Below are 26,842 nucleotides of genomic sequence, written 5' to 3' on the forward strand. Positions count from 1 at the left end.
GTGTAAAGTAAAATGAAGTCTAAACTGTTTCTTTTTTTGCAGTATATGTCAATCCCCATTTACAATGTGAATGTCGTCTATCACTCACCATCAGGAAGGACCTGCCATTATAATTCAAAAATATGCCGACTCTTCTGGTGTATAGCTATGGTACGTATATTTATTCCCACACATATGGCTCTTTGATAAATCACAGAGATGAAATGACACATAGACGCATTAAACAATTAGGTGGCGGCCTGTTAATGCTGACTATAGAGATAAGGTAACATGTAAACAGAGAAAAGTTCAAAGTCACAGTTTTGTGCAACTTTCACTTTGTGACACACCTAGAGCTGCGCCATGGGTGACATCAGGGTGAGCTGCTGCTGGGCTGGGCTCAGAGTTTCATGCTAGACAATATTTACCTGGTGGGGAAGTGCACTAGTACAGAGAGAAGTGGAGTTTCAGGACAGCCCTTATCTCTCTGCCCTCCCCTCTCTCTGTGTCCCCTGCTGGTCCCCTCCCCCATTCTCTACACCTTTCCCTGCCTAGTCCTTATACTCACATAAGGCTCCATTTTCTAATCTGCTGCTGTGTGCTGCTGCTCCCTGGTCCCCCCACCGCAGTGCTGCTGTTCCCCCTCCTCCTGTTGCTGGGACTACTGACAACTGGTCTAGAGTTACACACACTCTGCCGTACTGAGGAGAGCAGCCCTCACTCACCCTCACCATGCTGCGGACCCCTGCTGGATGGGGGCTTGTGCTCCTACTGCTGGTAAGTGTGTTTCCCTACAGGACCATCTGTTATTTGTGGGTAAGCCAGCTCAGTCCATGCCTTCTGGCTGCAACAACAAGTAACAGACACCATTAATACTTCCAGAAAAGAGGACTTGCTGAAACTTGCTGAGTAACATGCATGTGGTGTAGCCGTGTTACCTGTGTCTGGCAGAGGCACCACGCCCTGTAACCGGCTAACTGGCTGCACAGGACACTTGGATATAGTTTGCTCACTTACTGTATCCCATATTCGCCCTATACTTTGCTGTGCATGCTAATAGCATTTCTCTGTGTACTTGCCCCAGAGTATGTTTTCTACAAGTTGCATAACCTGTTAGTGAGAGAGGGGCAAGGTATGATGGTAGCTTACACGTTATACATTGTGGTGAATAATGGGGTGACTCTTGCTCTTCATTCTCTGTGAGACCTGTCTGTTGTACATGTATAGTCCTAGGAGTTTTTCCTCAACATCAGAGGTGTTTCTCCAAGTATTTGAGGTATGCAAGGACACAAAGGGAAGGAGGAGAGCCTCTGGTGGAATCAGTTTTACTGTGTGGCGCTGTATTCCACTACTTATAGCTGCATGTTAACTACTGCTTAGTCTTTCAGCAATACTAGGACCTATTTATTAACCCTTTTTTTTTTTTCTTTATTCAATTTATACAGTTGCGTTCCTCATAATTTTAAAAATTGGTGGTTGCTCTGTGCTAACGGCCTAATGCTGAAGGTTTCACAGAAATTTCCTACAGAAGGCTAATTACTGCTGTTGCAGACTACAGTCCCCTTATTATCGATGGTCTGACACCTATGTACTAAAGCATAGGTCTTCAACCTGTGGCCCTCCAGCTGCTGTGGAACTACACATCCCAGCATGCCCTGCCTCAGTTTTACCATGCCTTAATAGCAAAACTGTGGCAGGGCATGGTGGGATGTGTAGTTCCGCAGCAGCTGGAGGGCCACAGGTTGAAGACCCATGTACTAAAGGGATGCTGTCAATTTACCTACAATCAAAATACTGACAACCACTGACGGAAGGTCGAAATCCCGACATTTAAAATACTGAGAAGGTCATAATACCGACATTTAAAATGTCGACATGAGTTTTTCATGATTTTTTTTTTCTTTCATTGAAACCATCTTGTTCATACTTAACCATCCCAGTGGACCCGGAGGGAGAATATAATAGTGTGCCGAGCGCAGCGAGGCACTGTGCCTGAAGCATGCCAAGTGCAGCGGTACACTTATACGGTGTCCATGTCGACCTATGTTGACATACACACCAAAAACAATGAAAAACTCTTGTCGACATTTTGACCTAGTCAGCATTTTGACATTGTTGGTATTTTGACCGTTGGTCAATTGTTGGTGGGATTTTGATTGTAGGTATTTCATACTGATCCCATAATAAACTCCAAAAAACATAGGTTCCCCCCCCCCCTTCCCCATTGATTGGAGTTTGGCCCTCCTGGCTCAGAGCCTATAGAGGCATATTTGTAAGGAGAGGGATCTTCCGATCCCGCTCCTGCAGTCTCTGGCTTGCTCCAGAGACTGACATTGGGCACAATTCAGTTCGATGACAGTTGAATAGTGCCGGGAATTAGCTCCTGTGGCTATTCAATACAGCACCATGTGACGCCCAACAATGAGATTTCTTCTCGCACCCCCGGAGGGGTATGGGCAGAAATCTGAAAAAAGTGCCGGCATGATGCTGATTTCTGCCTTTAGCGTTGTAGAAACAGCGTCGTGACGGGCACTTAATTCAGAGAATGCAGGTTCTCCCGACAAAACACCCTGTTTAGTCCAGGAGAATGGCCATTCTCTGACTTACCACTGCGCTGTATTGAGTAGCAATGGGAGCTGATTCCCGGCGCTATTCAACTGTCATCTAATTGAATCGTGGCCATTATGTGCATCCGCAGTGTCAGTTGTGACAGACTCCTCCAATGGTTATGTTATCTAACTCGCAGGGACAGTGGTGGACAGCAGTTATCACTACCACTGTCCCTGCAAGTTAAGTGGGGATATTTTCATTAAAAAATGAAATTCTGTCATGATACAGTCGGTTCATAATACATATGCCACCTGGTCTTTAATTTCCCTATAGATTGTAAGCTTGCGAGCAGGGCCTTCCTACCTCTATGTCTGTCTGTTTTTACCCAGTTTTATTGTATTACTGTTGTTCTAATTGTAAAGCAAAACGGAATATGCTGCGCTATATAAGAAACTGTTAATAAATAAATCATTTCTGCAGATTTGAAACGAATCTATTGTTAGTAGAGAATAGTAGAAAAGCTGTATTTAAAAAATGCAATCCCATTGGTGTAGTGTGACATTTTCTAGATGGTTTTTTGTTTGTGACAGTTTTCTGTAAGGGGGTGGAGAGAATAAAGCACTAACCAGTCAGCTCCTAAGTGTCATTATTCAAACACAATGAGAGTTAGAAGCTGATTGGTTAATGCTGATATTTCTCCACTTTCTCTCCATGCTTTGATAAATACCCTCATAAGGAATGTTTGGACTGTTCAGTATTATAGAGTTTAATACTTTCTAATATTCTGTGATAAATTACTTAGATCTTAGGAGCTATTTATTACATAAGTTTGGGATGTGATAAGATTCCTTTATAGAAGGCCCAGGTAGGTTGTCACCATTCCTTTTGTGTTGTGGCTAGAAGACCTTACTGATTCTCCAGTTCCTCTGGTTTTGCATTTATGGATTGTTTTATTTGCTGTTAGTATTATGTTTATTTTTAGCTATCCTTCAAAGACAGTGTAAATATGGGAACTACAGTATAGCATATATTTGTGAATGTTAGTAATAGCTCTTTTATGTAACTTAACTTTAAAGGTGCATACACACTGAGCGTTTTTGCCCAGCGTGTATGCACAGCGATGATGGCTGACATCGCTGGGCTGAAAAGCACTCGGTGCAAACACACTGAGCGCTTTTCCCCCCTGCCCAACGACGTCAGCGGGGGTGAGCGGCTTTCCATAGCAGGACGCTATGGAACGCCGCTCACCCCGCCGTTCATCTATTGGTAATACCAGTAGATGAACGGCGGCCACTGGCGATGAAGCGGGAGCGCGCATTAGCGCTCATCGGTTGTCCATACACACTGGGCGGCTTTGAGCTGAAAGCAGCTCAACACACCAATAGTGAGCTGCTTTCAGCTCAAAATCGCCCAGTGTGTATGGGCCTTTACTTAGATTTTGTGGTCCTAAGTAGAGTATCCTTAAAATTTAACACCTCCGCTCCTTTTTTCCCCCCCACCCCTGTGCTACAGTAAAGTCTATTTTTGTGCTGGTCACACCAGTTTCAGTAATTTTTATATTTTTATGCAGGAACGACAAAAACAATACCTTTTAATTATTTTTTTCGAACACCATGAATTTTCAGAAAATACTTTTTAATTTGCTAAAAAGTGTTTTTTATTGTAATAGTAAGAATATGAAATAAAAGTAAATTGTAGGGGTTTTTTTCTTTCTCTTTCCAAAATTATTAAAAGATGGATTCAACACTAGGTTTTCCCAATAAATTCACTTCACTTTTTTCTAACTCCTTTACCGGCTGTCGGGATCCCGGTGGTCAGGAGACAGACACCGGGATCCCGACAGCTGGCCAAATGCCGCCGGTTGAAATTCCGAACAAAGGCCTGAGTTCCCACTCGAGTGGTGGTCCATGCCACCACCCGAGGTGGAATATAGTAGTGTGGTGAGCTAAGCTCGCCACCGGGCTCAAGGCGTGGTGAGTGCAGCGAGCCCGTGAGGGGACTCGCTGTGCTCGCCACCAGGATTCCGGCAATGGTCTCCTGACTGCCGGGATCCCGACCGCCAGATAACATACCGGGCCCCTAAACACAATGTGTAAGATTAATATGGTAGCCCAACAAGGCATACCATTTTAAAAATGCTAAATTTAGTAGCCCATAATGAGCTTTGTAACATACTTTCTCTTTTTACAAAAATATCTCCGCTATGTGCTACATGTATCTTGTGGAAACTGCTATACTGCTACTATGCAACATCAGGGAGACATCCAGCATGCGACACTGCTGTGGCCAACAAAACTATGGACCTTCATGGACAGCATCATGCATTGTAATAGCCGACCAGCGTTCAACATTGTTGCAGATAACATCAAAGTGTAATTCTGGGGCCACAAGTAACATCAGTGTTCGAACAGTGCAATGTTTACTCTCTACTGTTGGGTACAGGAGCCAACAACCTAGTCGGGCCCTGTTACTGAACCCACGGCACAAGACTCTGCGCATCACCAGGGCTCATGAACACTGCTAATGGATGCAAGATTACTGCAAAAGTGTAGCCTGGGCCTACAATTCGGGCAGATAGATGATACATACAGTATATGGAGAAAACCCCATGCGGAAATGGACCCTGCATAGCAACAAGGAACTGTCCATTGCAGTGGTGGGTCTGGTATGGTGTGGGCTATTTTCAGCTGGCATGCATTAGAACCCCTGATATGTTTGCAGACATAACTGGCCGGCGAACTCTATGTAACCATCCTTGTGGATCATTTGTACCCATTCATGTCATACTTTCACTCTGATGGGAGTGTGCTCTTTCAGCACGGCAGTGCACTACTGCATGTGTCCATAGCCACCAGATTCATGTGCCGTCGTGTTGCTGCTGTAATGCAATCAAAAGTAGGACCTACGTGTTACTAGACAAGTAATTCAGTTTTTCTGGCACATGAGTGTACATCTGCTGCCTCTAAAAATAGAGGTTGCTATAAACCTCTAAAGGTGCATACACACTGAGCGCTTTTCCCCCCTGCCCAGCGATGTCAGCAGGGGTGAACGGATTCCATAGCAGGACGCTACGGAAAGCTGCTCACCCCACCGTTCATCTGCTGGTAATACCAGTAGATGAACGGCGGCCGCCAGCGATTGAGCGGGAGCACGCATCAGCGCTCATCGCTGGGGCATACACACTGAGCGGCTTTGAGCTGAAAACAGATCAACACACCAAAAGTGAGCTCCTTTCAGCTCAAAATCGCCCAGTGTGTATGGGCCTTTAGAGTTCCAGAAAGTTGTTGTGTCTTATTTATCCTTTGGCTAACACAGTTGTACCTACCGAAAAACTTAGTAGCTTAGTCACTAACTTATGGGGGTGATTCAAATATCAGTCATGGCCTCAAAGTGTTCTTGAAACAATTTTAGGACAGTCTGTAGTCCTATGGACACCAAAATCGCCATTTTCCATCGTGGAAGTAAAATGTATAATTTTGCATACTTTGCTGTAAGCTCTGTAAAAATGTTCACCTTTTCCACCAAATTTAATCCAAATAAAAGATAAAAACCATTTTACATCATACTATCCAGACATTGGGGGGAATGTAATAGGGTGTGAGAATCAGAAAGTGAGAGATTTTGTGAGTGTCCTCCTTTTTTTTTTTTAAGTGACAATCATTTACATGGCAAAATCAGTATTATATGGGGTGGCGAGTAAAACGCGGATGTGTCGTAACAGTTTGGGGGATGTGTCTCAGTCCACAGTTGCAAACTTATACGCAGCCGCTGGGATTAGCAAAGACGTCAGTGGTCATCTCAATACAAATCCAGGCGGCAGCGGCATTTGCATACTGTATTTTTCGTACAGTTGCTTATATGCATCAGTGTACATCTCTAAATCACATCCACCACAGTCAGTAAACAGTACATGATACATAATATTTTAACGTGTGTATGTGTAATTAGGCAGAATGTTTATTAGAAAACTGCAAGTACCTAAAAAATATCTATTTATTGCACCTCTGTTTTTATAATGAGCGAGATCCACAGATAGAAGGGGAGTGACATTGGGGGTCATTCCGAGTTGATCGCTCGCTAGCTATTTTTTTTGCAGCGCTGCGATCTGATAGTCACCACCTATGGGGGAGTGTATTTTCGCTTTGCAAGTGTGCGAACGCTTGTGCAGCCGAGCGGTCCAAAATGTTTTGTGCAGTTTCTGAGTAGGTCCGAACTTACTCAGCCGCTGCGATCACTTCAGCCTGACCGGTACCGGAATTGACGTCAGACACCCGCCCTGCAAACACTTGGACACGCCTGCGTTTTTCCAACAACTCCCAGAAAACGGTCAGTTGACACTCATAAACGCCCTCTTCCTGGCAATCTTCTTGCGATCGGCTTTGCGATTGGATTCTTCATTAAATCCATCGCCCAGCACCAATCCGCTTTGTACCCATACGACGCCCCTGCGCATTGCGGTGCATATGCATGTCCAGTTTTGCAGAGTTTTGGCCTGATCATAGTGCTGTAAAAAATAGCTAGCGTGCGATCAGGTCGGAATGACCCCCATTATGTAAATATGCATCACCCTTTTGTAGTTATGTCATATAGCAAGCACCACTATGGCATAGTATACAGCATTGTGGGCCTGAGTCAGACACAGTGGCTATGTCTGATGCATCCGATGGATACTTTCCACCTGCACATGTCTGAATTGCACTGTGCATACATCCCAATGGTGTTTGTACATATTTAGTGTATTAGAAATATGTTGGGCATTCCTGGGCAGTTACAAGGGGTTGGCTAATCAGATGTAGCATAGTATGGGCATGTACTTGGAGGGACACGGACATGTTGCTGAAAGTGGTTGTATATAGATCCACTGAATCGCTCACATTGGAAGCCATACTTGGATGAGCCGCACCTAGCATAGGGTTTGTGCCGATGGTGGAGTATGAAGATGCACAGCATGTCTGTAGAAAGTGGGCGTCTCAATCCTTGCACATTCGGATACACAGGTGTACACCAAGGAAGGGCTTTATAGCGGAATCATGCAAGAAAGGCCGTGACTGCTTTTGACCCACCTTCCATTAGGACTAATTCCAGAAATTTCCCAAGCTCCGGTCCCGATCAGCCTGATTCTATCACATTGTAGGAGTAGGACCTGGGCTACGCACAGACTGGAAAAATAATTAGATGGTGAGTGAGTTGCGAACGGATTTGGAGCTGACCGGCATTCGCAGAGATTTTTGCAAGGCGTATGCAAACTTGCACAAGAAAACAGCACTTACAGTTCAAAAGTAAGAAAAGGAAAGGCACACAAGGAAAGAAGTCCCTGCTCTTGCGAGTTTACAATCTTAAGGTGCATACACACTGAGCTATTTGCAAGACGCTATGGAAAGCCGTTCACCATGCCGTTCATCTGCTGGTGATACCAGAAGACGAACGGTGGCCGCCGGCGATGAAGCTGGAGCGCGCATCAGCGCTCGTCGCTGGTGCATATACACTGGGCGGTTTTGAGTTGAAAGCAGCTCAACACACCAAAAGTGAGCTGCTGTCAGCTCAAAACCGCCCAGTGTGTATGGGCCTTAAAAGGTGAAGGGCTGACAGACCGGGGTGACACAGAAGGGGTAGACAGTGAGCACAGACAAGGGGGTAAGGAGGAGAGTTGGCTGGGTTTGGTGAAGTGGGTCTTGAGAGCCCGTTTGAGGTTTTGTAAGCTCCAGCCCAGTATTATATTATACTTAATTCTGCCTTTCACTGTTTAATAAACTAATTTCATTGAAGAAAAAAAAATAAAAGCTTACTTACAACAAAGAATAATTTACAATAATTGATTTATTACATTTTGCTATTGCTGGGCATACACGGTCAGACCAACATACATTTTATCTGCCAACATGAAAAAAGCAGATATCGTGGCCAAACACTTTGACATATCTCACCGCGTATCACCACACAATTGCTGCTTTCCTCCACTGGTGGAGACCTTTCCGTGTTCCTCCCCTGTGAAGGAACAGGTGAAATGTTGGTCGCTTGGTCAGGGACAGCATATACTGCCTGATGCAGCCAGCCTGAAGCTCACAAATGATCGGATCTGTCGACATGTCCAACAGACTTATAATTTGTGGTTCGATTGTGGCTACACACTTTGTGATTATCGGTCCAATCAGTGGATCATGGCGAAATTTGTATAATATATGAAGCCGCGCCTCCACCCCCTGCCTCATGCCGTGAACATCTCAGCTTTGCTTGCATACTGCCATCAGGCTACCTCCCGCTTGCCTGAACCTCTTGTCATCTGTCTGTCGCCCCTCCCCAATAGATTGTTAGCTCTTCAGAGCAGGGCCCTCTTTCCTCTTGTTATCTAAGCCCTAGTCTCAACACATTTCACTCACAGCTCTCCCCTACTCAACGACCATTTTTATCCTGCTAGTAAAGGCTCATCTTCATCTATGACCACCAGCCTCTAGTAGTACGATGATCACTCCCTCAATACTTACATCTTAGCTGTACTATGTCTTGAGAATGTGTGGTGCTCTGTTACCTGTACTCTTTCTGTTTGTTATTTATTTACTGTAATGCAATGTTTTGTCCCCTGTACTGTCCTTTGTACGGCGCTGCGAAACACATGTGGCGCCTTATAAATAAAATGTAATAATAGTAATAATAATAATATATCTCCAGCATAAGATCCACTGAAATTAATGACCTGTGAATAACTAAACCAGCACATGAAAGGTCTTAGAGTTGCCAATGATGCCAAGATTGATTACTACCCAGACCTGGGCTCAATGGGTCTGCCTGATCGCTCTCCCTTTTGATCTGCAACTGGCTGGAGGGCACACGTACACACACACAGACACACACGGAGCATGCAAAGTCATGTGACAAACATTTTTTTGCAAGGAGGTGCAGTCGCTCCTTACATTAGGCCACGCCCCAGTACACTGTCACATTCTCTACTGTCCGGACAGTTGGTTACTGTGGGGCTCATTTATCAACGAGTATTAGCTATTTAATAATTGTTGTGTATGATAAATGGTGTTCCAGACAATCGGCTCCTGTCATTTTTCAGACACATGACAGTTGAGAACTGATTGGTTGGAGTATCATTTATTATATGCAATGAGTTTTAAATATCTAAAACTCGTTGATAATTGGCCTGATTTAAATAGGAAAAAAAAAACCATTTAAATTCAGTGAAATTAAGAATTATTGAAAAAGCATTAATCCAGGGAGGATATAGGAAGATTTGTGAGATTTATTATTCCCATGAGTAAAGACAAGCCCATTATTAACAACTGAACATTTGTATTGTACACGTTGGGGTAAAGCTTCTAAGAATGAAAAGTAGAGTTGTTGCCCGTAGCAACAGTCATCAAATTATATCTATCATTTCTCTGTTCATCTAAGAAAATGATAGACAGGATCTCATTGGTTGCTCTGGGCAACAGCGCCACTTTTCCTTTTTAGAAGCTTTAGTAAATTTACCCCTTTGTCTTCTAAAAAAGCATCTTTGCAAGGCATACGAACTTGAGGTCTGTTGTGCACACACATCACACAGCGCTTTACTTTCACATCAGTCCCGGGCCTAGTGGAGTTTACAATCTATATTCCCTATCATGTGAGATACATAAACATTTTGTTTATTTGTCAGAAGTCTGTAACCTTACCAGTATGTTTTTGGAGTGTAGATGGAAACCAGATGAAACCCTTGCAAACACAGGGAGAGCATAAAGGGCGATATTCAATTGTTATCATGCAGGCAGTCACTAGATGGCGCCCAACAGAGCAATTAATTTGTTGCTCAGCTCGGGAGCAATGGCTGCCGGTGCCAGCATTTTCAAGCTCGCTTCACACGTAAATGCGCAAAAAGTGACCCGTTTGGGCGCCCAAATAGGACTTTTGCATTGTGCCCATTAGTGTGTTCGGGTTTACCACTTTACGTGGCTAAACCTGACCACTAAGCGCGCGATAAAAAAGATCAATTGAATATTGCCCCGCAATCTCCCGTCACTTTAGACAGGAGATCGGGCGCGATATAAGAAATGAGTCTCGCCCATAAACTTCACACATATCATGCTTTGGTCAGGTGCTAAACTCCTGATCTGAATGTTGTAAGACGGTAATGCTAAATACCGTGCCAACTGTGCTGCCTAATTCAGAAAGCAATAGCCTTGGCACACCACAACTCTGTACTAAGTACTATGAAAGATTGGCAAAAGAATATAACTTTTGCTGAAAGAAGTTTATCTACAGTTTGGCAGATCTTTAGAGGTATCCTGCTTTAGGGATTGGAAGAAGATTTATATTCCAGCAGGTCATTATCCAAAACAACATCCATACAGAAGAAAGCCATACCGAAGTAGATTAAATACAGAGAAAATCAAGATCTTGAAGTGGCCCAGTAAGTCATTTCCGTTGTGAATCTGTGAAATGAGTTAAAAAATAGTTTTTCACCAACTTCTCTCATCCAACTTGAAAACTTAAGTAATAGTGCAGTTTGTACATGGGCAATGGCGGTTGTGAGTTACGAAAAAAGTCAGCAAAATGTACCATTCTACCAAATATTAAAGTATGATAAATTATTATTAATAATAATTTTATTTATATAGCGCTCTTTCTCCAATAGGACTCAAGGCGCTTAACAGTATAATACAGTACAGAAACAATGAAGTTAGTAAACTGGAAAGTCTTCAGTCTATTTTTGAGGGATTCTAGAGCGGGGGCCTCTCAAACTGTGCAGGGAAGAGAGTTCCATGGAGTCAGAGCTGCATGGCTAGAAGCTCGACCCCCAGATGTATTATGGGAGATTCTAGGTATTGCTATAAGTCCATCATCTACAGATTGCAGTATGGACTCTGAAGCTGCTTCAGGTACCTTGGGCCCTAGTCAAGTTGGGCTTTGAAAATCAGTTAGCCAATCTGTAAAACGATGGTGGAGCATTATCTCCAAGCACCCACGATAAGCCGGAAGACTGGGGTGGTGCGCAGGTAAACAGGGACAAGTACAGATTTCCCAGCTTCAACCTCTGCTCATTGTGCCGGATCCGAGCCAGGTTGAAGCCGGGGTTTTATGTCTGGAAAGGGTACATCTGCCTTATTTACAATACAGTTCATTAATTAAACTGGACTTCAGACTGTGAGATAAAATATATTTTTTTGGTGTATATACTCCTAGTGCCGGACAATTTCAACACACACTATGTAGATGTGAATACTTTTATATTTTTTTCCTGGTTGGCATTACTATTATGTAATAGCCAATTTCTGTATTTATCTTCTCCTTAAGATAGAAATTATTTAGCATCAACTTGATTTAGGAGAATAAATAGACCGGACTGGTCACTGTATGGAAAGAAGTTTACTTTCTTCTCTCAGATTTACCTACTGATTCTTCACGTGTATTTTAAATAAAGGTGTGGATATTAACTAACAAGATTGATGCTATGTTTTGTTTAATTATATTAAATACATTTCAACTCCGTTCCCTTTGTATGTACTCCCCTTCTGCATCCACACACTGCTACATTCTTATTTTCCATTGGTCAAAGCTGCGCTGTAGCTAAATATCTGTCAGCTGTCTGAACAGGTGTAGTATGGTATGCCGGCGGCCGGGCTCCCGGCGACCAGCATACCGGCGCCGGGAGCCCAACCACCGGCATACCGACAACGTGGCGAGCGCAAATGAGCCCCTTGCAGGCTCACTATTTATTCTCCCTCCAGGGGGGTCGTGGACCCCCACGAGGGATAAAATCTGTTGGTATGCCGGCTGTCGGGATTCCGGCGCCGGTATACTGTGCGCCGGGATCCCGACAGTCGGCATCCTGAAGACCACCCATCTGAACAGCTCTGTCATTTTTTATCTTTACCTCAGTAACTGATGCAAATCGGGCTACCTTGAGTACAGATTTGATTTTAGGGTAAAGAAAGAAGTCACACAGTCTGGCGAGTATAGAGGATGTTTTAGCACTGCTATCTGTTCCTCTGGCCTCTTTCTTCTGATTCTTTCCCACAGAGTTTCCCGCAAAACTACAATTTTTTAGTAATGTTGATTCACAATAGCACCCAGTCTTACAAAGTAAAACCCTTGATATCAAAGAAAACCGTTAACATGGCTTTGCATTTGGATTTGTTTTGACGTGATATCTTCATTCTTGATGATGATGATGGTGTTTTCCAGTGCATGGACTGGCAGTTTGCCTCCGGATCATACTGGAAGATCCATATGTCAGCACAGGTAATCCCTTTATCTAAAAAATACCACTTGAATTTGTTCCAAAATATCTGTACAAATTGATTTTATTTTCTGCTCGGCATTGAGAAGCCTTGAAACCATCTTATCTTGGTGCAAAACTTACCTAAAAGTTTCTTTGTCAATTTCTATGATCATTCGGATGCCGAGTTGATGGCCAATTTGAACAAATTTCTAAAATAAATTCCCCCACAATTTCATTTGTTTTTTATGTGCAAGGCCTTCACGGGAGGCTCATCATCTTCAACATCCTCACAACACGTCATTGGCGGAATCTGTCAACACCTTTAAGAATGGGTTAGATAAATTCCTATTGGATAAGGATATCCAGGGGTATGGTGCATAGTCATGCATTATAGTTACTATAAATAGGGATAAAATGCAATGGCTGACAGCAGCATCAGTTAGAAATTTTAGTCAAATCATCATGCATAGGACACCACAAATAGGTTGAACTCGATGGACAATTGTCTTTTTTCAACCTCAGATACTATGTTACTATGTTACTATTAAATCTTTTGAGCCACTCAAACACACTCGCACGAGACATACAATCGGCCCGTAAGCCTCGGTTAGCACACGGAAAGATTCGGTTGGCGTTTGTTCAATTTGACAACATTTTTTAAGTTAACTCCTTTTGAATGAAGCATTTTTTTAACTAAAACACGTCTTCGAATGCTGTGTGATGGCAGACTATCTGTGCCAGAGTACTATAACTTGCAAAACCGCTTTGGGATAGTTCAAAGTCAATGCTCCTCCACTCCCTTTTTACTCAGGCAGTGTTGTTTCTTTTTTTACAAGTACAGTCTTGTTATTTAATAGCCACACTTCATACCTAATAAAAGTGTATTTTTAATGAATGCATAAGCGTGCCCCCAAAAAGTGTTTCTCTTTTGCTTTTGCTCTCTTGCAAAACAACCCCCTGTTATTTCAGAACATACCAAATAAGCGATTTGAACACAAGACCCCCTATATAATATTGAAAAAGCTTCTTCTTTATGGCGTATTTAATCCCAAAATTTAATAGCAAAGAATAAAGTAAAATAGTACTGTAAATTAACCCCGAACACCAAGGAAACATCCTTTTTCACTTCTCAATGGCATGCAGAAACCCTGCATGATGAACCTAGTAAACTTTCTTCCAGTATTTAGTACCGTAGTCCACTGGTAGTGCTTCATGTCCCAGGCATCATTGCTGCTACCCGAAAAAGGCCTTTTTTTGCTATGATCCATTCCAAAAGAAGAAGAATTTGCAATCAAGTGGTCCTTCATTGACCAAGACAGGCCTCATAGTACAATGCAGCTCTAAGGGGGTAATTCAGATCTGATCGCTGCTGTGTGTTGTCACACAGCGAGCGATCAGGTTCTAACTGCGTATGCACCACAATGCGCACACACATCAGACATCAACGGGCATCGCCGGTCAGCGACGGGGTGTATGAAAAATCCGATCGCATGGCTGTTCGCAAGGTGATTGACAGGAAGAGGCCGTTTGTGGGTGGTAACTGAGTGTTTACAAGGAGTGTCCAAGCGTTTTAGGAAGGGTGTCTGACGCCAGCTCCGGCCCCGATCAGCCTGTTCTCATCGCACTGGAGGAGAAAAACCTGGGCTGCGCAGAGACTGCACAAAGATTTTCACAGCTCTGCATACACATGCGATCGCACACTTGCACGGCGAATATTCCCTCCCCCTGGAGACGGCGACTATCTGATCGCTTGACAGCGAAATTAGCAGCCCAGTTATCAGATCTCAATTACCCCCTAAATTGCATGAGAGAGCTGTTGCAGTTCCATTTTTTGTATTATTCCTTCAGCTCAATTGTGCAGTGTAAATTGTAAATTTAAGCGCAATTTCTTCACTGTAGTTATTTTACTGAACACTTTTTGGGGATGAAACTTGAAATAGCCTTCAGGTGATCTGAGTAAATGCAGTGGTGCCCTTTCCTACTTCACATACAGTACTGTACAAGCAAAATGGTATCTGACATTCAGTTAGACTTTTTGCTCTGAACATCATTGGGGTCGATTCAATTCGGCAACTTATGAATAGCGCCGGGAATTAGCTCCCGACGCTATTCAATTCAGCTCCAGTTAAGTCGGCGATGTCCCATTCTCGCCGACTAAACAGGTTGAATTGTCGGGAGAACGGGCATTCTCAGACTTAACTCCCCGGCGCGAGGCTGATTCCCGACAGATGAGAAGAATTCCCGACAATTGCGGGTAACTAGCAGCTGAATTGAATAGCGTCGGGAGCTAATTCCCGGCGCTATTCATAAGTTGCCGAATTGAATCGACCCCATTGTTTGTTGGGAAAGGATTCCCTGTTGCTTCTCCTCACGGGTCCTTTTCTAATAGAGGCCTTGACCCCTTCACAGCTAGATCATGTTTTTCACAATTTTTTTTGTACCATGGGGGTCATTCCGAGTTCGCTCTGTATTTTTTTGTCGCAACGGAGCGATTAGTCGCTAATGCGCATGCTCAATGCCCGCAGTGCGACTGCGCCAAGTAAATTTGCTATGCAGTTAGGTATTTTACTCACGGCATTACAAGGTTTTTTCTTCGTTCTGGTGATCGTAATGTGATTGACAGGAAGTGGGTGTTTCTGGGCGGAAACAGGCCGTTTTATGGGTGTGTGTGAAAAAACGCTACCGTTTCTGGGAAAAACGCGGGAGTGGCTGGAGAAACGGAGGAGTGTCTGGGCGAACGCTGGGTGTGTTTGTGACGTCAAACCAGGAACGACACTGACTGAACTGATCGCAGATGCCGAGTAAGTGTGGAGCTACTCAGAAACTGCTAAGAAGTGTCTATTCGCAATTCTGCTAATCTTTCGTTCGCAATTTTGATAATCTAAGATTCACTCCCAGTAGGCGGCGGCTTAGCGTGTGGAAAGCTGCTAAAAGCAGCTTGCGAGCGAACAACTCTGAATGACCCCCCATGTCCAGTAAGAAATCGGGGAGAGGCGATCGCTGGGCAGAGATGCCGATAGCATCTCTGGCATGTGCCGGTGCACTCCGGCGCCGGCACATGCGCAGTTCACACCTGATCGCCCGCCATTGCGAAAACGCACAGCAGCGATCAGGTTTGTATTAGGCACATAAATACCTTTTATTTATCGTTAGTGTAGTTACCTTTACATAATTGGAGCAGCTGAAGAGTGTAAGCATAGAGAGCAACTGTGGATGACATGTACCCTCACACGGATCTGGGACTCAGGGTCGACACCACTTAGGTCGACACCACTTAGGTCGACGTGGAAAAAGGTCGACATGAGTTTTTCATGGTTTTTTTGGTGTCGTTTTCTCCGTAATGTGACCGGGAACCCCAATTAGTGCACCGTGTCCCCTTGCATGGCTCAGTTCGCTCGCCGTGTTTCGTGCAAGGTACCTCGCAGTGCTCGGCACAGGTTACCGTTCCCAATTGTAGTCCACGTCGTTCATACAGTATGAAAAAGTTAAAAAAATTGAGAAAAAACAGAAAAACTCATGTTGACCTTTTGCCCGTGTCGACCTGGAGACCGGATACCCCTCACACTTCCCATGTTGAGTTGGTAGCTTTGGTGAAAGCTGGGGCTGTGTGAGCAGCCTTGGGGGGGAATGGGTGAGAGTCTCCTTCTTGCAATACAGCTTTAATGGGAACAGTAATGAACTGTGGCATATAAATCCCATTTGCTGCCATCATCCGTGTCAACATCTGACACTGCAAGATTTTCCCCGCAAACGATATCGTTCATACACACTGAACAATACTGTTTACTATATTGTCAGTGATGGCACCCGCCCACCCAGGAGCGTGCAGTCTCATACAATATCTTTAGATTTCAAGGTAAGAACTAAAGATATTGTACATTGTTAACAAGCTGCGGTAGCACGTATCATTAACCATGTAGTGCATACACACTGGACGATGTGAACGATTTATCGGCTGCATATCGCCAAGTGTGTACCCAGCCATAGTCTTTGTACATGTACGTGTTTCTGGTATCCGAATGATAAATTCTAGAACACCATGGCCCTGATTTATTAAGCCTCAAAGAGTGATAGATTGCAAAAGTACCAACCAACCAGCTCCTAACTGCCATGTTACAGGCGGTGTTTGAAAAATGTCAGTTAGGAGCTGATTGGTTAGTACTTTATTAGTGTTCAATTTATCGCTCTCTAAGACTTGATAAATCTGGGCCTCCGTGTTTTATCAGTGTTATTTAAAACAAATCCCAGCTTAGGAGTTACACTGTTCTAGTACAGACAGAACAAAGATATTGTACACTCCCAAACATTTTAGTGAGAAATGGGGTCAAGGAGAGTAGCACTGCAGGTGGTGGGATTCCTGAAGACTGACCGCATGGGAAATAATCTATGCATAGTCTACAAAGGAGTAAAAAAGTCTTAATCACAATGCTTCTATGACTATGGAATAAAAGAGGACTTTTCTATAATAAACATTTATCGTGTTTGCACCTAGTAACAACCTGTAGCCATTTATAAATGCAGTAACAATTAGTTAAATGTCTGAACTAAGTGCTACTGTCTGCCATACTATATAATATACACACATCTGTTTCATTTAAAGTCAAACTTGCATTGTGTTAAGCATTAACACAACATGATCTTTTAATGGATTGGGTAAATCGCTTTACTCCCACGACAATATTTCAAGTCAGTCAATAATTAACTGCTGTAAGACTCTGAGCATTTATTTCATACTATGTAATTGTGAATGCAGAGATACAGTTAGTATCAAGTGCTGCTCTGTAACGGTCCACATCTGAGGTCATTAGAAACAGTTATGCTACACTAATAACCTATTTTCTATGGGATCCGGTCTCTAGGTCGACCACTATTGGTCGACAGTAACTAGGTCGAAAGGGTGTCAAGGTCAATAGGGTTTCTAGGTCGACAGGTCAAAAGGTCGCCATGAGTTTTTTTCACTTTTTTATTTTTGTGGTTGAACTTTTTCATACTTAACGATCCACGCGGAATACGATTGGGAATAGTAACCTACCGAGCGAAGCGAGCCATGCTATGGGACACGGTGCACTAACTGGGGTTCCCGGTCACTGTACGAAGAAAACGACACCAAAAAAACTATTAAAAATTCATGTCGACCTTTTGACCTGTCGACCTAGCATCCCTGTCGACCTAGTTACTGTCTACCAATAGTGGTCGACCCAAACATGGTCGACCTAGACTCTATCGACCCTATGAACCACACCCTTTTCTGTTGGCAATTTACTGGTTACAATTTCTATCATTTAATTTTTTGTCCAGTTGCTTTGTATGTTTGGTATATTTGACTGACAACCTATTATTTGTATTATTTTTGCTTGTAGTGTGCATGATCTGCATTTTGCCTTTTCCTGTATGGTACTAGAAGCTTCAGCATGGTAGCACCTCTTCTTATGTTATAAATTAGGGTGTGCACTCCAAGTCCCCCATCCCTTTAATCCACTATTTATCCATACGATAAAGTATCTAATGAGAATGTTTGTTTAATTTGAAGGCGGGGTGGGAGGGTTGGGCAAAAGTCTGGCAAATGTACACCAAAAAAGTCTGGCAGTAAAAAAATCTACGGCTAGGTATTATAAATGTGAGGAGGAAACTACAATACAGCTTAGTCAATCATTATTATGATCACCATGTTTACATTGCTGACTTGCTTTTATTTTTCAATGGTACAATTGTTGGAAAGGTGTTTGATTACAGGCATCCTGGTGACACAGTGGTTAGCATTGCTGCCAGATATCACTGATTCGATTCTGACCAGAGCTCTGGCTGTTCAGTCATTTGTGAATAGTGTGCATCGTCAGATGTTCTATATTACTAATGGCCCTCATTCCGAGTTGTTCGCTCGTTCTTTTTCATCGCATCGCAGTGAAAATCCGCTTAGTACGCATGCGCAAAGTTCGCACTGCGACTGCGCCAAGTAACTTTACTATGATGAAAGTATTTTTACTCACGGCTTTTTCTTCGCTCCGGCGATCGTAATGTGATTGACAGGAAATGGGTGTTACTGGGCGGAAACACGGCGTTTTAGGGGCGTGTGGCTGAAAACGCTACCGTTTCCGGAAAAAACGCAGGAGTGGCTGGAGAAACGGTGGGAGTGCCTGGGCGAACGCTGGGTGTGTTTGTGACGTCAACCAGGAACGACAAGCACTGAACTGATCGCACAGGCAGAGTAAGTCTGAAGCTACTCTGAAACTGCTAAGTAGTTAGTAATCGCAATATTGCGAATACATCGGTCGCAATTTTAAGAAGCTAAGATTCACTCCCAGTAGGCGGCGGCTTAGCGTGTGTAACTCTGCTAAATTCGCCTTGCGACCGATCAACTCGGAATGAGGGCCTATGTACAGTACAAGTTGCCTTCTATTTAAGTGCAGCAAGTAGTTACTAGTTTATCAATGTAAAATCCACACCCTGACTCAACATGCTGAAAGAGGTTCTTCATGGTCCACATATGCAGCAGTTCAGTGTTTTGGCCATTTGTCTGATGTTCTGCATCTGTGACTAAGTTATCACAATGTCAGCTTTCAGTTTGGTCAGCGACCTCACACGAGGCCAGGCCAAAACCATTTTCTACACTCACAACTTTTGTCTCTAACATCTACAGCTGAATGTGACTGACGCTGTCGGATGAGTTAATGTCTTAACTAGGCCAAGTCATCCTCCCATTATTTCAAAAGACTATACAAAATAACGTGGGAAAATGGATGGACAAGAAGTCCTAGCAGTTCTTGGAACAGTGATTGAAAAAATGTTCAATAATATCCTCCTTCATTTATTGGTTGTGCTAATATTTTAGAAACTGTTGCACTAAAATTGCCTATGAAACTTCGAGCTTAGATCCTGTTTTGTAAGTGGAGGCTTTAAATGGACTGTTGGAGGAGAGAAAAAAATCACCCCCAGTTTACTGAAAAGAAGATCCCCATGTTGTTTTCTACACCAGAGAGAATTGCTGGCTGGAGAGTAGCACGTTGTGTGGTATACTGTTGGCATACTTGGCGTAGCTTTTTATGTGTTGCTTTACTGGCTACACCAGGGGGATAGGGGAGATTGGTTTCCTGTCTTTTTGTTTTGTTTTGTTTTGTTTTTGTCTAGGTCTTTACTGGAACATGAAGAAAGGTCATAGATGTTGAAGAGAATCTTTTAATAAAACGAGCTTTATCAACATTCTATTTTTAGAACTAAATGTACAACTAACTAAATGATGTACTCAAAAACTACAGTGCAAGCATACAAAAGTCAACAACAAAATCCAGCATTACCATGCTTTTTAATAGTCCCCAGTGCCCACTCCCTTAACCCCTCTCCTTCTGGTTTTATCTTTTATACAGGCACTCGTTTAGTCACATATTTAGGCTTTACACTTCTTTTGTTCAGACTGGTTTGTGTAATTTGCTTGCGGGGAAAGACTAAGAACATTCCTGTGTAGAGAGGTTAGCTCTGAAAGAAGAATTACAGAAAAGTGTAGGCTAGGTGAAAGACTCCTAGTGGTTATTTTATGATATTCATTTGTACTGTGTGTGCTTTTCTGAAATTGTAAATGAGCAACTTTTATTTCTAACCGTCGTGTATTATTAAACACTATGATCTATTTAACTAGTTTATTCAACGTGTGCATTCATTATTATTTTTTATTTATGTATTTTTTCTCCTGTCTGCAGGCCATTCTTGGTTTAGGAGACGGTCTGCATGTAGAGGTAAGACATTTTGGGATATTTTATAGCTTTGTAATTTTTTACTAACTGTCTGAACATTGTTACTTCGTGTTATGGGGAAAGCAATTTTGCTTAACCAGTCGAGCCTGCAAGTCGGCAGTAACTTCCCAAACCTTTTCCGGTTTATAAAGTGCTGCAGGAGTTTGCTGATGGCTGAGCTTTTCCCTCTACAGTCTGTAAATGTAATAAATAAATGTTTATCTACAAAGCAGATAACTGCAATTGCCTGCCCAAGAGACATTTATAGATCAGCACCATCTGCTGTCCAGCAATGCTAACTGCCTTTCTCTCAGACTAATCTGTAGGCAAATGTAATGTGCTTATCCCAACAATGGATTTATTTCTTTAACATTTATAGCATCAAGTTCTAGCAGATACTGAACTTCACTCTAATAGCAATATGTATATAAACATGTGGGGCTGGAGGGGTAAAAGTGACATGATATAGTAGTTTAAAATGATGAATTTAATCCATATTTGACTTCCTTGTAGATGGTGAAAAGAGGTCTAAAAAAGGATGGTAGATCTGTAAATTTAGTTAGACATAAGCGCGAATGGATCATCCCACCAGTTTTAATATATGAGGAACAGGACAATTCCTTTAAGAATCCCATTGCAAAAGTAAGTATGCATGTATGGCTTGTAAATCTGTACCTTGTGATATGTAACTGGTACCTGAGCTACTAGTAAAGGTTGAGGTAGATTTACCAAAAATTGGTTTGTCAAAGCTGTTGAGAATGTGTGGGCAGTTTTGTGGGTGAGCAGAGTACTGTACACACTAGCAGTTATTGTGTAGGCAATCACCAGTCCAGTAGTTTTTAACCTGGTTTTGGGGTTTATTTGTGCGAGAGAATGTAAAGCCGTACTCACTGTTAGATCAGTGATGGAGTGGAGCAGGGGTACAGACAGCTCACCAGCTGGTGTCCGTCCTCTCACAAGGTAGGGGTGCTGGGGTCTGGAACAGTGGTTATAGCTGTGTGAAGTTGCGGCTCTCGGGAGCTAAGAGGAGAACGTTTGTCCTGCACTATATTACACAGTGGCAAGATGGTGCCGCGCAGATATGCTATCAGTGGCCATCATGGCTAGGCAATGAAGTTTCCCTAGAAGAGGCAGTTTGTTGAAGACTACGCAGTAGCTCCACTTCTAACAAAATCCAACCGTGACGTCATCTGCTGCTTTGACAACCCAAGCTTTGCCGCATGCATATGCAAACGCAGGGGGGGGTTTCCGGTTGCCTGGAAACCCCCCTGCCTCTTGGCTAATGGCTCAAATTATGACAATATCAATGGTTTATAATTCGATTACTAGAGCTGCCACTACATCATGTAGTTTATAGGACAGAGCAGAGCTACTGCACATGCCCAGCGGTAGCAGCTTCTTCTACCAAGTTAGCTGTGTATGTGGACCTGAGTCCTGAGTCAGCGCACTGGACCAGAGAGTAGCTGCCAGGAAGAAGAGACAGAAGCCTTACTATGAGGTGGGAGAATATGTACTTAGAAAGTGCAGTACTGATTCTATTGTTTGTGTTTTTATTTATTATAATATGTTTAACCTTTTCCTGACCAATTATTTATATTATTTAAATGTTTGATAAAGCCTACACTATAGACCATCTGTAGTGTTAGATAGAAATACTGTATTCCATATAGCATCCAGTGTATAAAAAAAAACCAATATTTACATTAATGTCCAGGGTCGTTACTAGGTTCTTCTACTGCTCCCCCAGACTCCCGCACTTGCTGCAATGTTCCACAGAGGTGGGAGATTGCATATTGCATTTGGAAACCCCCCTCTAGAAATCCTGCGTTTGCCACTGGCATGTTTTAAAACTAGTTGGACTGATTCTGTGGTGGGAGTAATGTAAAAAAAGAGCCAGTAACTGCACCTGTACAAGCCATGCTACAATGCAGGGAGTAAATATTGACCACATTTATATGTAGCCCACAAATGCTGGACAGCTTAATATTAACACTGCAATTTAGATCTGAGTTTGGACACACCCCACTCAGATTTAAATCTCTGCACATTTTGCATCATTCTTTGATTTGTATCATTCTCATTTACATCCCATTACTATGTGCTGCCTTACTGTTATTGTTTTACAAAAATCTTTCAGGTGGCCTATATAAATATTTTTTTCTGCCATTTCAAATTAATTTTTGGATTTTGTCTGTGACCCTGGGATAATTTTTATATTGTTTTTTATATTGCACATTGTTTACCCACCATACATAACAACTGATAGTTGTATAGGGTCTGATTTTATAATAATTTGATGTGTTTTTTTTGTTTGTTTTTTTTACAGTTGCTGACTCCTGTTTATTTATTTTTTTACTTTTATTGTTTGCAGTCAGTGAATCATTTTAGATTACATTAAAAAGTTTTGCTTGTATATTTTGGCTATGAAACTCTTAATTATTTTAGTTTGCTTGTCTGATTTTTCAACTCTATGATAAAGTTTATTAAGTCACTTTATTATTATAGGACTATTCTAATATAGTTTAATTTTTGTCTTTGATTAATACTTGTTTTTGTTTTTAACCCCACCAGATACAGTCTGATGTTAAGCTAGACAAAAGTTTGAGAATTCGCTATTTTATCACTGGTAGCGGAGTTACGGAACCACCACTTGGCATGTTCATTATCAATGAAAGAACGGGTGAATTAAACGTAACTGGGATTGTGGACCGAGAAGAAATTCCAATGTTTTTCGTAAGTTGTGTTAAACTTTGGTTTTATATTTTTCTTGCGTTTTCAGCATTTGAGCTTTGACTCCACCAAAAGTCCTTTACTTTTATACGTACCGCGCTCTTCCCTTTTATTTTATTTTTAAGATACTTTTCCCTTGCTGCTGCTCCTCCTTATTTGATAAAAAAAATTCTTCTAAACGGTTATATAATATTTTTAATTGATACTGGCTTCCCTAAATCTGCTCAACTTCAGCAATATGCTACCAAATATATTTGTTGTATGTACATATTTACATGTTATGAGTAGTTATTAAGGGGCATATATATTAAATGATAAATGCAGTATATTCCCCAAATACGCCTGTCTGTAACCAGTCCCCTGCCCCCTTGTGCATGTCATCCTCCACTGAAACATTTTCTTCTTGAAGCACGTCTGGAAAGTATTTTTATAGCACCAGCATTCTCTGCAGCGCTTGGCAACAATTAAATTCATCTTAAACTAAATGTATGGCATATATTGCAGCATATCCCCAAAATCCACAAAAAGATATTGCATAGACTACAACATTTACAGTAAAATGCACAATTTCAGACTGCCACCAGTGATAAACAGTGTATTAACGCTATTGGAGATTTATAGAATAACACACAATTACAAAATATAAACTTGTCAGTATAGTGCTGTATAATCTGAAAGCATTGTGTTATTGATGGAGAATGCATATTGTCTGGAGATACAAAAGCATGAGGCAATAGGTTTCATGCATGAAACAACACAATGCACGTATCTGGTACACCTTTTTGTGTCCATAATTATTGTTGCTGTTAATGGCATATCAATGGATACACTCGGTGGGGATTTAGTTCACCCCCTGTGTTACCAGTATTAGCCCAATCTTATTCCATATGTAGTGTTCAATTATTGGTGATTATTGTATATAAAATACATTTGTTGTTACAAATAGAAACTTATTAGTAAAAAACAGAAGGCTATCTGGAGTTCCATGACCTGTATAAAAGCTCTCTCACTGCAGCCTGGTGCGTTTCTATGGTCACAGCATTTCTTGGTGGCTTCTATTATACTTATATTATACAATACAATACATTCAGTGGGATGTAACGGAGTCCAAGAGCACCGGAGATGCGGGATGCCAAACGATCTGACGTTTTTTAAAGTATAAATCAATTACAAGGCAAAACCATGAGATTTATATATAAATGTATTGTAGAATTTACAAGCATTACTATGAAGTTGCATACAGTATTTTATACTCGTTTCAGCTAAAAGGATATGCTCGGGATCAGTATGGAAAGGATGTGGAACCTCCTATAGATCTTCGAGTGAGAGTTATTGATATCAATGATAACAGTCCAGTTTTTACGCAGGAAGTGTTTGTGGGTGTAGTAGAAGAGTTGAGCGCTACAAGTAAGTGCATTGATTAAACAATTTAACTAATAGTGGAAACTGATCTATGTCAAGTTTATTTACATGAGTTCAAAAAGACCTACTCCTGGGATTTAGTACTAAAGAGGAACTCCAATTAGCAGCTGTGATTTACCACTGCTAATGAATTCACCGGGGGCTATCCTATTAGTCCCAATGCCGTGCTTATCCCCCGATGTGTGCTGCTCCACGCCGTGCTGCTCCCGCTCATCTGTCTCGCCAGACCTGCTGCCTGAGCTGTAGATAACCTCCCCCACCATGCTGCTCCCGCTCATCTGGCTCGACGGCCTTACTACCCGAGCTGTAGATAACCTCCCCCCGCTGCTCTGGTGCAGACAACCCCAGCAGCAGACTGCTTTGACTGTAGCTGCGGCCGGAGTCCCTCGTCAGCCCCGATACCCAGCACTTATCAGTCTTATGCTCAAACACCCAAAGCCTAATCCCCTGATGAGCAGCCCTCAGAGCCGCAATAACACATGGGTCCAGATACTAATCCCAGATCCCATGTGTTATCAGCCAAAATCAGGACATTTTTCTCCTGGAAAAAAAAAGAATTGGCTTTTAAGTGGATAGCCTGATAATGACCGTCGAGCAAAAAAAAAAGGCTTTTTTTTTTTTTTTTTTTTTAGGAGAAAAAATATTGCGGCCAATAGGATACCCCGTAAACTACAATATAGATTTGAGGCTAAGCTGGCTAAAAAAGAATATAACCTCTGCTGACATGGAAGTTATGCCCAAATTTCTTGTCTATATGCGACCAACCGTAGTGGCAAGCACTCTGGTGATATATGCCTTACTGCCCTTATTATCATGTTTTGCACTGTGGATTTTGATTGCAAACATCTCCTGTAACATTTATACCCCTTTCACACTGCCAATGCTGGATCCCATCCGGGAATTGGAAAGGGTCCTTCCTGGGTGGCTTCCGGCATTGGATCCTAACAGGAGGCTAACCGACCCAGCAATATGCCGGTCCGGTTGCCATAGCGGCGGGGGGGACGGAGGCAGCGTTGGGAGATGAGCTCATCTCCACGCCGCCTCTCCCTATCTAGTGAACGGGTCCAGGGTTGCATCGACCCGGAAACCTGTTTACGCTGCCACTGACCCGGTATTCAACCTGGGAATAACACTGCTTTATTCCTGGGTTGAATTACCGGGTCAGTCGCTTCGATACTGGGTTATTTGTGCGGCGTCAATGGGGTATTATAGATGTCCTAACTCATTTTTAAGATAGATACACAGAGAGATTATCTGTCCAGTCTTTATTGTTGGTGCGAAAATCTGGAAATGTATGGGAGCAAATGACAATCAACCAAAAGCTGAAAAATGGGCAAAAATGGTCATTCAGATAAAGCAGTAAATCATATGGATTTAAAACATTTTTCTGAACATCCCTTTTTTTGTCTGTTTTGTAGTGTTTGGGAGCAAATGGTCAATTGTCAGTCAGTTGCTCTCATACATTACCAGATTTTCGTTCCAACCAGAAAGATTTGACAGATAATCTTACAGTGTGCATCCGCTTTAGAGTTAAGATCAAGGCAAAATAAAGAGTCAATTTGCACCTTGCATCGCAGCATTACTTGTCCAGGAGCAAATGTGCATTCTTTTTTTTTTTTTTTTCTTTGCTCCCAATTGTAAATGAGGCCATAATGTAATTACATAATACAAACTGAAATACAAGGGTATATTGAATGCATAATATGATATATCCATTTTTTTTTTTTTTTAATGCAGATACTGTCGTTATGGTTCTAAATGCAACGGATGCAGATGAGGAAAATACCATCAATTCTGAGCTCGCGTACAAAATTCTGTCTCAGGAAGGTCAGCCTGGGATGTTTGTGGTGACTAAAAAAGGTGAAGTTCTAACAACTATGACTACGCTTGACAGAGAGGTAATGATAATTTGTGGTGTTTAAACATATAAAATTAAATATTAGTTGAGAACTCTATGGAAATCTGGGGAGTTGGGGAGAATACAACCCAACTAACGGAGCCACGGGAGACGTTTTGTCCTTAATGTCAGAAACAAAGATGTAGCAAAACTGTAAACCCAATGTAAATATGACTGTGATGCAGTATATAGCACATATACTCCTGTATTAAACTGTTATCCTACAGATTGTAAACTGGGTGAGCAGGGCCCTCTTCCTTCCCTCTCTGTCTGTCTATTATTTCACAGACTCGTTATATTACGGTTTTGTTCCCTGTTGTAAAGTGCAAAAGGATATGC

General features: G+C 42.3%; 1 protein-coding gene across 1 annotated transcript in view; it reads left to right on the forward strand.

Annotated features, from left to right (window-relative positions):
- The first annotated feature begins 418 nt into the window (after positions 1 to 418).
- DSG2 (desmoglein 2) overlaps positions 419 to 26,842 on the forward strand; it is a 52,018-nt gene continuing 25,594 nt past the window's right edge. The window contains exons 1-6 of the mRNA XM_063923645.1: positions 419 to 756; positions 20,422 to 20,457; positions 20,968 to 21,096; positions 23,026 to 23,187; positions 24,447 to 24,591; positions 26,344 to 26,504. Of these exons, the coding sequence (XP_063779715.1) occupies positions 712 to 756; positions 20,422 to 20,457; positions 20,968 to 21,096; positions 23,026 to 23,187; positions 24,447 to 24,591; positions 26,344 to 26,504 (678 nt within the window). The 5' untranslated portion in view covers positions 419 to 711. The remainder of the gene's footprint in view (positions 757 to 20,421; positions 20,458 to 20,967; positions 21,097 to 23,025; positions 23,188 to 24,446; positions 24,592 to 26,343; positions 26,505 to 26,842) is intronic.

Source organism: Pseudophryne corroboree, chromosome 5 (assembly GCF_028390025.1).
Source record: "Pseudophryne corroboree isolate aPseCor3 chromosome 5, aPseCor3.hap2, whole genome shotgun sequence".
Lineage (NCBI taxonomy): Eukaryota > Metazoa > Chordata > Amphibia > Anura > Myobatrachidae > Pseudophryne > Pseudophryne corroboree.